Here is an 11356-nt window from a genome sequence, read left to right as displayed (position 1 = left end):
AGAAAACAAAAATGCTCCAAATGTTCCTTGAAATTCTTGCTCCCATTGAACCATTTGTTTCTATGTGCATCAGGATCCTGATTCGTGGATCTCTCGGTTTGAGAAATAAGAAGATCAAACCATTTCTTCTGACTCTTTCTCAAATTCAATAAATGTTGGTATTTCTTAATACATATGATATAAAAATTTAATACACTTTTACCATTTTTTAAGGAAATTACACTCCCCTCCCCTGACCTTTGGCTTAATATCATGTTTCCCCCACATACTTTCATATATAGTAATAACCTCCCCTGTAGTTTGAAGATTCTATCAAATGACCCCAAAGTGACTTAGACTATTAAACTGGATTGTAAAAAGACCAGTTTACCCTTCTAATGTTGTATACTTATATTCTATTCCTTCTCTCCCTTCTCTTCATCATTTTCACATTTTCTTTGAAACCCCCGAGGATCCGTTAGAGCAACGCTATCCGGCACAGTCCAGGGCGCGGCACGAGTCTGATTCGTCACGACATTGTTGTAACAGGATCCCTAGGAAGACATTTTTGATTGCCCGACGTGTCGCTCTGGCAAATCAGAAGAGGTTTTGCGGTTGCGTGACCTCACGAAGTCTTGCCACTGCCGTACCTCCGATTGGATTCGGGGATGGAACCCGGTTGGGTAGGGGACACCGATGTCGAAGTAGTCCCAAGGGTTTCGCTCCATGAGGAGGTGTGTCATGTTCCTCATTGTCGGCATGTAGATGCAGCTAGACCCCCAATTGCTGCCTTTAGAGTGGCAAAAATCCCACGGGATGCGACCCATCATCATGAAATGATCCCAACCGTCGGATCGGTTCAAGAATGGCTGCTGCCGTACCCATTTGAGTAGCATCTCGCAATGGAAGTCACGATCGAGAGCTGGAATGGGTCCAGAGATACTTACAGACGGAAAGCCCCGCGTAGAAAGGAAGGTAAAACTCAGAGACGAAATTAGGGTCAAGGATCCGACACTGGTACCCCATAATACGGTTGTGGAAATGATCTCCGACACAAACAATGCTGAATATTCCCACAAAACAATCAATTAAAACACTTTCCAAGTCTCAGCTCTTACGCTGAGCTTCTCATCTCTCTCTCTCTCTCTCTCTCTCTCTCTCTCTCTCTCTCTCTCATATTGATAGTCTGATAATGCCCTGAGACGCCATGGAAAGCGACGATGAAACCTCACATACATCCGATGTGGAAAATGAAGAAGAGGAAGAAGAAGATGAAGAAGAGGAGAGCGGTTCTTATGGGTGTAAAGATATGTTGATGTTGGCCACATGCGGGCCTAGTAGTCACAGGATGAGGAGGGGTGAGAGTGGAGGCAGATGGTTATTGGGTAGAGTATTGAACCCACGAGCCAAGTGGGTTCAGGAGTAGAACCGAGTCTTCCTCCTGGTCTGCGCAGCAGGGCTCTTCATCGACCCACTCTTCTTCTACGCACTCTCCATAAGTGACACCTGCATATATCTCTTCGTTGATGGATGGTTTGCCATTACCGTCACTGCTCTTTGTTGCATGACTGACGCCTTACACGTCTGGAACATGTGGCTTCAATTCAAGATGGCCAAGCTTTGTCACTCCTCTCCTTCCCAGTATTACAATAACATCACCGGAGAAGATGATGATGGAGATGCAGAAGACCACTGCTCCTCCACCGCCACCGCCATCGCTCCGGCTTGTTCCATAGCATTCTGATACCTAAAGGACAAGAAGGGCTTCTTCTTCGACCTCTTCGTCATTCTCCCCTTACCTCAGGTGATGTTTACTTAATTTCCATTACCATCTGTGTGAATTTTCTTTGTTACCATCATCATCCACCACAGGATAACATCGTTTTTATTGTCATCTAAGAGTCTTTCATGCTTTGTTCATGAAGATGAGAAAATAAGTTAGAAAGGAAGGTAAAACGTAGACGCAGAGTTGGGGTCAAGGGTCTGACACTAGTACCCCAAAATACGGTTGTGGAAGATGATCTCTGACGCGAACTGGTCAGTCCAGTACTCCGAATGGGTCAAACTTTTTAGAGTTTAGATTGATTCTCTTTCTCGTGTCAATGAGTGGGTCTAGGAGAATCAATTCCAGGCCAAACGGCAGAGCAAAGCTCTCACAGAGCAACGAGCTGCAAACGATGAATGTCAGAACCAATGCGATGATGACCGGTGACCGAGGAGCGACCAGCGACCAGCGACCACCGAGCGAGGACCACTGAGCGTCGATGAGGGTTGCAGAGAGCAACGAGCAACAAAGGAGAAAACGCAATCCCTAAATCCTCTCTCCCTCTTCTTTAGTGGTTCTAGGTCAATTTACCCTTGATTCATATGGAAGGGTAATTTGGTCAGAGAATTAGCAACTTAAGGATACGTTAGTTAGAATCTTCAAACTACACAGGAGGTTATTGCTATATATGAAAGTATGTGGAGGAACATGATATTAAGCCAAAGTCAGAAGAAGGGAATGTAATTTCCTCTTTTTTTTTTTTTTTAATACGACTCTTTTGTTTTTTGGCAAATATATGTGTAGCTTCGAATAGCTAAAAGTCAAGGATTTACCCAATACCCATAACCCATAACCCAACCCGGTCCAACCTTGTATTGGGATTTCTGGGTCTGACCCTGGCCCATGGGCTGAACACTCCAGCCCAACCTTGATGCATTTTAAGCAGCCTTGGGGTTTTCGGGCCCAAGTTGCACCCTTATCGTTGAGTAGGAATAGGATACAATGTCTTGGTCATCAAGCCTGAAGCCTTATCTCAGGTTGCACCCTAATTGCTCTTAATTCATTCTCTAGTGGCAGAAAAACGGAAAGTAACATTGTGATCACAGGAAAAATCTGTAACTTGAAACATGACTAATCCATGGGGGTTGGCTCATGGTTTAAGTTATCGGACTGAAGCCTAATTAGAATTAGAATCGCCCCAGCTTGAGCCTGATTCTATGCTAATTCATGCAGCAGAGTTGGTTGGGTTAGGTTGGGTTGGGCTTTTGAGAAACCCCATATTTTCATTAAAAAAATTCAGACCTATATTGTATCAGTAGATTCATGTAGGTTGGGTTGGGTTGGTTATGGTTCGTACAAGGGAAGAGTTGCCACCCAAAACTAAGGGTGTCAAATCAAAACCGAAATCAAAACCAAAAATCGAATCTAGTTTCGGACCGAATATCTTGAACTGAATATAATCCACTATAATTTGGTTAAATCATGGATCTGAAATAAGTATTTATAATTCGGTTCAATTTGGATCTGGATTTATGCCAAGAACCGTCGGATCTAACTGAAACCAGACCGAATAACTTAATGTCATTTTTTTCTCTTTAACTAAAACTTGACGTAATTTATATGGAAACCCAACATAATTAATCATCTAAATGATAAATCATCTTATAGAGTTACAATTATAGTCCAACTGTAAAAGCCCTCTATTTATTTATGCATTTAATTTTTTTTTTAAGTTTTTGTTGCCTTAGGACTCATGAACTGCGAGTTAAATTATCCACTTAATTAAGTGTAACTCTTTAAGTTTGAAGTGTTCTATTCTTCCTCTTCTCACGATTAGCATAGCAGTGACTCTTTGTCTTAGACAAAATTGCAGTGGCTGAAAACGTCCCTTCTTCATTTTCTCATGATTTTTCAGTGACCAATCGGTCGATTTTCCATCTCCTACAACATTGCACTTGCTTGATTTTCAATATCCAATTCTTTGTACGAGCTTTCTTATCTTTCTGATGTATGTGTTTTTCCTTTAAATGGAACTTGAAAATTATTGTTATTTATTTATAGATATAATGTTGGGATTCATCCGATCTGCCACATTGCAAATAATTGGGCATTTGAGACAAATCTCAATGGGCCATTGAGCTAAGGACATTTGCCCCTGTTTATTGCTTGTTCTTGAATAGAAACCAGAATCGGACCAAAACCGGATAAGTCGGGTAAGAGTACCGACTTTCATAACCGATACGAGACCTGGTCCAGTTCTAGATCACACTAACAATCCTTGGAACCGAAACTAGAACAGTACCAAATACCTGGTTCCGGACCAATTGACACCCTTACCCATAATCCATAAAACAGTTGTAACATTCCAACCTTACTAACCTTAGCACAATATTTTCCTCTTTGGCCCATAAGCTTCAAAACTTTAAAATTCATTTTGTCATGTTAAGAAAGTTATATATTATCAACATCTAGTAATATTTTATAAGCAATGTGGGACTAAAGTTAGCACATCCTCACCAATCTTTCAAATTCCCTGTACTCAGTCATCTCTTGGTGGAGATCCTTCAACAATCTCCCAAACGGGTCCAATACACTTATCATATCTTGAGTGTTACAAAGAGGCTACTTTGTAGATTTTCCAATTGTATAAGTACAATTGTGTAAATTCAAGTCTAGCAAAGAGTTCCTCATAGGGATGCAATAGAGTTGGGTTGGGTTGGGCTTTTGAATAACCTAGTTCAACCCTAAGTCCCCTTAGCTAGGCCCAAACCCAATCTAACCATGACTCATGGGCCATGGCTTGAAAAATCCAACCCTATTAGCCTTGAAGGTCGGACTGGTTTCACCTGGCCTAATTGACCTTGACGATGGAGAGGGGGAAGAGAGATGCAGAGGCAGGGCTGGGTTAGTGCCAGAGAGAATAAGAAGAAGAAGACAAGATCATGATGGGATGGGCTCAACCCGAGGCCTCAACCTTGACCCTGACTTAGCGCCAGGGATTTCAAACCCTAATTGCCCTCAGGCTAAGGTATCTCAGACTAGCACTGTTGGGGCTCAGGGTGGGCTTGGACCGAAAGGGCTAAACTTGCACCCGTGCCTAAGTTCCTCTTGCTTTGATCCGGACTCCGGACTCCGGACTCGACGAATAAAACATTGCCACAGCCGGTAACCAAATTCCTCTTTTCGGAGCGACGACGGGGACGACGATCAGAGAGGACGATGGCGCCACCAGCGATTTGCTGGTTTGCGACCGCTATACTCTTAGTTTGTTTTCTTATCTCTCCATCGTCGGCCATTTACTGCGACGAGGACGACTGTTACGATTTGTTAGGGTAAACTCTCTGAAATTCTCCTCTCTCTCGTCTATTTCTCCGTATCCTGCGTATTTCCCCACCTTCTGTTTACGTTATTTCACATAAACTCACTCTCTCTTCTCCGTTTTTCCAGTGTTTCTCAGAGCGCCAATGCATCGGAGATCAAGAAAGCTTACTACAAGCTCTCCTTGAAGTAGTAAGTTCTGAATTTGTTGTTTAATTTTCAGCATTTTGATGTGTTTATCTTAATCTATTGCTCCTAATTTTTCCTCTTTATTTTGTTTCTACTTTCAGTCATCCGGATAAAAATCCTGATGATCCGGACTCGAAAAAGCTATTTGTTAAGATCGCTAATGCTTACGAGGTACTGATCTTTTCCTTTCTGAAAGTTGAATCAAGCTGATTTAGATTTTTTCTTGCTTGATTTGATTAGTTTCTTATTTTTTATTTTGAGTTTAAAATTGATAGGGGGAAAGGCTCTTTCTTGTCGTGAACTTGATAATTCTCTCACCAGTTTGGTCTCAATTTACCGTGAACTTCATGGAGATACCGGATTGCAACTTAGTAATAAAATATTGCGTTTAATTTTCAAATTATCTCTGTCTAAGTTGAAGACATTATGTCTCATGTTCTGTATGTCTGGTCTCAATTTATTGGGAACTTTGTGTAGATACTGGATTGCGACTTAGCAATACAATACGGTGAGACAATTTGGAAATATGTAACTGTGTTTAGGTTGAAAACAGTCTCCGTCTAATGTTCTGCAAGTTCATTACATTAACTTTAGGCATCTGAACTCTAGTAGTTCATAACAATATCTATGTGCTACTGTGACCCATCTCTAGTTTGAATAAAGGTGGTTTGCCTCAGGTTTGCTGTTTGTTGCTGCAACTAAAACCTTTAGCTAAAGCATTTAAACAAGAATCCAAGACATTAGGTCTTCCCCTTCCCGCCCCTCCCCCACGCCCCCAAGAGGGAAGGGGAAAAAGAAAAAAAAAAAAAAAAAAAAAAAAAAAAAAAAAAAAAAAAAAAAAAGAAGAAGAAGAAGAGAAAGAGAATCCTTTTATTGTTTTGACCTTATGTGGTATGCCAGAGCATATATACATTGCAGGATTTGAGCCCAGATGGTGCAGAATGGAAGAAAAGGATTTTTTGTAGCCAACCTCATAATGGTATAGTTTAGTTGAACCACTGAAGTTAACATTAATTAATCAAGGGACAATTAAAGAGATTATTTATTTTGTTAATAAAAGTGGCATTAATATTAATTTGAAAATAAACATTAATGGATTTTATGTGTTTGATTGCATTGATTTACTTTAAAAAATGAATCTGTTTACTATGAATTTACTGGGTAGAGTTCAGCTGTGGTTACTTGGCATCACAAGCATTTCATTCAAGCCGAGTTACCTTGACCTTGCTTGGACCCTTTGAATAAATTGTGACAATTATGTTACTATGCCTGTATATTTATTGATTTGCTTTATGCCGCAGAAGTTTTTGTACTTGCAATGTTTGATGTTAATGCTAAGAGATTATAATTCTTTCGTAGTCTATACTGCTATAACGATGTTTCTCCTCTTAATCTCCTGTTTCCAGTGCTATTCCTTCCATTCAACTTGACATCCTTTCCTTTTCTTACTTTATTAAGGAGCTGAATCTATCTTTGCAGATCCTAAAGGATGAAGCAACTAGAGAGCAGTATGATTATGCAATTGCACATCCAGAGGAGGTATAGTTACACTTTTTATCTAACGTGATTTTGGGTGCAGTCAGAGGATGGTGGGTATAGTAGAGAGGAGCTTTCATAGTGTTTTCTGACCAAATTAAGAGGAGCAGTGGCTATTATGCGGTCAATGTTGTATTGAGTTTGTAGTGGTATTAGATCATGCAAACAATCAATAGATGAAGGAAGAAGAGAAGAAGAGAGGAAAAAGAGGAAGAGAAGAGAACGATGGGAAAAGAAACTCGCAGTTAGGTTGAATTACCTCCTCCTGTGAGCCACTATACTATTAGATAAAGTGAAAAACAAATACAAAGCATAGTTAGAAAACCAGGTTTTTTGACTCGATTACCCTTTATAAAACCTGGTGACTCAGACCTAGTTAGGGCGAGTAAATTTTCTTATTTTTTAAATATTTACCTTCCTCCTTCGAATGATGAGGGACTGAGGCTATGGTTGTTTCATAGGTGAGGAGAAAAAAATGGGGCTAATATTGAAGGCAATGAACAAAAATTCTATGGCTTTTTTTTAGTTGTAGACCAAGCTTATGGTCTGTTAATTAGTGGCTCAATAAAAAGAACCTGGCTCAGTGAGTTTCACATGACTCGGGAAAAATACCGAGTCAATGAGAACTCGGACTTGGTCTGGTCATTTCTTAAACCTAGGTGAGTCTTCATGACTCTTGACTAGGATTTTTTTTTTTTTCTTTGCATGACTTGGGTGACTCTCCTAAGGGTAAACCTGGTTTCCAACTATGATACAAAGTCTAAACTACCCCATATTAGTATAAAATAAGACAATTATACCCTTAGTTAAAAACATAAACAACTTAGCCCCAAACTACCCCTACTAAAGGTGTATACAACACCCCTATCAGTAGGAGGGAAAGCACAAATAACTCAACAATCCTCAAGTTGGAGCATATACATCACTCATGCTCAATTTGAAACAACCATAAAGAAAATCCGGACGAAATAAGGCTTTTATGAACATATCACCAAACTGATTTCCAATATTAGCAAACAGAATTGAGATCAGTTTCCTCATCACAACATCTCGTACAAAATGACAGTCCACCTCAATGTGTTTATTAGCTCATGAAAAGCTGGGTTGCTGGTAATGTGGATGGCAAACTGATTGTCACAGAACATATTTTTAGGCTTAGTTTTGGGAAACCAAGTTCTTGAAGAAGTGATTTCAGTCACATCAACTCAATTCCAGTATGAGCCATAACTCTACTTAGCCTCAACCCTAGACCTTGCCATAATAGTGATGCATCCCAAGTGCATCACATTGCTACACGAGAGCCACTTAGGAGGTCAGCCCATATCAAGGCCCAAGCCCAAGTCAAGTCCAAACCACCAGACCAAAAGACAACCAGCCTGAATCTTTGGGGGAAGGGCTGCCATGTCATCAAGCACTAAGAAAGCTCTCCACATCATCAATCCACTGGGGTAGCTCAAGAGACATTGTAGAGATTCTCCACCAGTAAGGAGTCCACTAAAATAATAATAATAAAGGGGCTGGCTGCTTCTCAATTTCACAAAGAATTTAGTGGTATGGCAGGCAACAAAAGAAATCCCAAAAGTTCCTTCAATATCTCAGTCGTTGAAGTACATTGATTTTCAAGAGTTGAGATTATATGCTTAATTCCCAAGAAAAGAAAACTCTAGAAAACAAATAAATGACAGAAAATGCTGAAGTAGTTTTTCATGATTATGTGGCTTTATTCTTTGAATTTTACATTTTAATAGAAACACACCTATCTGAGGTCATAATGAATCATATCTTTCTTAGGTGTGTTTCATAATCCCCAGGCCATCAAAATTGAAATTTTGAACGTTGGATGAGAGTACTGTAGTCATTACTTTACCTGTTTTCCTGTTTTAGGTATTTTACAATGCGGCACGCTACTATCAGACATATTATGGGCACAAGACGGTCAGTTCTTTTTGTTTTTTACCCTAAGTTTGATGTTCCTAAATTTTTCCACTAAAAGCGGATGGATGAAGCTTTAAAAATGAAAGATACAATGATTGACTGTTCTTTTCCCTTTTTTTTTTTTTACTTGCAGGATGCTCGTGCTGTCATGGTGGGCCTCCTTTTGGTTCTCTCAGCATTTCAATATCTCAACCAGTGGACAAGGTATAATCAGGTACCGAGATATTCTAATCAGATAACAATATATCCAATGCTCTTAGCTAATACACTTGGTCTGATTTGGTTTCGTAATTTTTGATTTCATAAATTCTAGTAATATTGTTATTTCCATGGTTGATTCAAGAACTAGAACAGGGCAGGAAATATCATTGACCTTGGAGATTCTTTGGCAAAATTTATTCTGACAACTTTAGAATCATTAATTTATTGGAAGGCATCCTATGTTGTTGATCGTCAACCCTATGCTGAGCAGTTGAGATAAGGCTCAGTTGAGTCGCTTGTGTTTATTATGGGTATTAATATATTGACTAGGTGTGGACTTTTGACCAATTTAATTTGTGGGTTTGGTCTCCCGTTTCAGTTTTACATGGCCGTGCCAATCATTCATTTGATTTTTGCTTCTGATTTTCTTTTCTTCCAACTCTCTCTCTCTACCAGAAATATATTTCCACAGAAAGTTTATTACTTGAATTACCAAAATTTGTTGGACTCTGCAATTGATTTGTTCGTTGATGTTGCAGGCTGTCAGTATGGTTAGGAAGACGCCAGCTTACAAGAATAAACTGCGAGCACTGGAACTTGAACGGGGCGGAGGGATGACAAACAAGAAGAAGGCTTTAAAACAGATGGACAAGTATGCATTCATTTTAATATTTGTCTGTTTAGTTAAGAGTAAACGGATGGAAGGGTGAGAAAATGGTCCAAATCTTCTGATTTTCTATAAAAAGAAACTGCAAGATGACAACATTTTAATTGATCTTGGTGATCAGTTAAATATTCATTTCAACTGATGAAGCAATTGTCCATTATAAAGTCCACCATGCTCTTCCATTATTGTTTCCATTCAATCTTGTTTGCTTCACTGCAGGTTCGTTCTTTTTCTTTCTTCAGCTGTAGATAAGACTTGTCTCATTTTCTTATGTCAGGAATACGGAGGAGGAGCTCAGCAAAGAACTTGATCTGCAGATAAAGGGGGCTGAAAAACCCTCCTTGTGGGAACTTCTCGCTGTCCAGTTTATACTTCTTCCTTACACTATTGGCAAGGTTAGAATACTCATTTCATCAAGCAGGAATCATGGAAAATATTAATGTAATTAGCTTGACGATAAGTGTGGTGGGTCCACATGTATTTTGCTTTCTTTTGAAAGATATACCTATGTTAGAATGTAGAGGTTTATATTGCGCATGGAATGTGAGAATCCTAATCTCTATTAGTCCACGCAGCTATTATTGTGGAGTATTTGTTGGTTCTGGAGATACAGGGTGAAAAGAGCTCCATATAGTTGGGATGATGCCTGCTACATGACACAAAGATGCCTCAGAATTCCACTTGATGCTTGGAGAAATATTGGTATACCTCAATAACCCAGTCTATTGCAATTACAGTTTAAGATTCGCTCTCTCTCTCTCTCTCTCTTCCTCTTGGACTTTTGATATTTTTTCTTTATAAGGGGTGTGATGGGGGTTCGTGGCTTAAGGTGAAGACAGGTTTCAAACATGTTCCAAGTATTGTCATTTTCATTGGGGGGGGGGTGAATTGCACTACTTTTTGCATGAAGTGCTTTTTCAGGGTGTAGGGTCTCCCATTTGAATGGTACTTTCTGCTATCTAGTTCTTGTTTTAATTTTCCCAGTTAATATAAGGTCCTTGATTGACCAAGAACTTGTTGAGCCTCCTGACTCACCTTAGGTGTATGATACTCAGATCATTATGCAGTGTACTAAATGGTAAATCTGTTGGTTTAGGACTTCTGATAGTGGATCCGCTAATCTCACATGCTTCACATGTACTATTGTGCCTTGGGTCCTCCATTTTTCATCTGCCTAATTCAAGGATTGGGTTTTACCAGATGGATCAACAAGAGATGATCTTATTCAAAGACGATTATGGGAGAAACCAAACATGGAGAAGTACATGGTTGAAATGAGGAAAGAATCAAAGCGCAGGAGATGAGAATTTATTTAAATGAGAGGCGGAAGCATGCTCTTCTTCTTGCTTTCTACATTCTCTTTTCTTTTAAATTTTTTCTTTGATAAATTATTTTTGGTGAATTAAAGTAGACAAATTAAACTAGTATTTCCATTTTGTGCTTCCACAATTTAATTATTTAGTATCATGCAGTTGTGAAGTTTTTACAGCCTTTGTTTGCATTGTAACTTGGTATTTTGTTCAATAACTAATGCACTAGAATTAGCATGTCAAGGCGCTAGTAGTCTGCACATAGCACAAAGGTTGCCATCAGTGGAAGCAACAAACCCTAGTCGGAATTTCGGAATACAACCAAAATCCAAATAGAAATAGGTAGTTGTATATCCACTTCATATTACTGTTTCACCTCAGGGTGGACTGCTACCCAGGATTCTTAACTGAATATGCAGCAATGATGCATTGTTAGGATTGTTAGGTTGGAACTTA

The 11356-nt window shown here is 39.4% G+C and overlaps 1 protein-coding gene across 1 annotated transcript; it reads left to right on the top strand.

Moving 5' to 3' along the window:
• Nucleotides 1-4886: 4886 nt before the first annotated feature.
• On the top strand, nucleotides 4887-11078 carry LOC122090780 (dnaJ protein ERDJ7). The gene is made up of 10 exons (XM_042660499.1): nucleotides 4887-5076; nucleotides 5192-5254; nucleotides 5353-5422; nucleotides 6731-6790; nucleotides 8672-8722; nucleotides 8856-8936; nucleotides 9463-9575; nucleotides 9868-9985; nucleotides 10166-10292; nucleotides 10791-11078. Exons 1-10 carry the CDS (start codon nucleotides 4964-4966, stop codon nucleotides 10892-10894), a joined length of 900 nt encoding a protein of 299 aa, XP_042516433.1. The 5' UTR covers nucleotides 4887-4963; the 3' UTR covers nucleotides 10895-11078.
• The last annotated feature ends 278 nt before the right edge of the window (nucleotides 11079-11356 follow it).

This window comes from Macadamia integrifolia, chromosome 10 (genome assembly GCF_013358625.1).
Source record: "Macadamia integrifolia cultivar HAES 741 chromosome 10, SCU_Mint_v3, whole genome shotgun sequence".
Classification (NCBI taxonomy): Eukaryota; Viridiplantae; Streptophyta; class Magnoliopsida; order Proteales; family Proteaceae; genus Macadamia; species Macadamia integrifolia.
The sequence above is the reverse complement of the archived record's forward strand: the minus strand, read 5'-3'. Positions and strand labels throughout refer to the sequence as shown.

What these genes read in the sequence shown, in the direction of transcription:
- LOC122090780 (XM_042660499.1), top strand. Translation starts at nt 4,964, where the DNA reads ATGGCGCCACCAGCGATTTGCTGGTTTGCGACCGCTATACTCTTAGTT. An exon ending in GACTGTTACGATTTGTTAGG is followed by an intron (nt 5,077 to 5,191) that starts GTAAACTCTCTG and finishes CCGTTTTTCCAG; the next exon opens with TGTTTCTCAGAGCGCCAATG. An exon ending in TTCCTTACACTATTGGCAAG is followed by an intron (nt 9,986 to 10,165) that starts GTTAGAATACTC and finishes TAGTCCACGCAG; the next exon opens with CTATTATTGTGGAGTATTTG.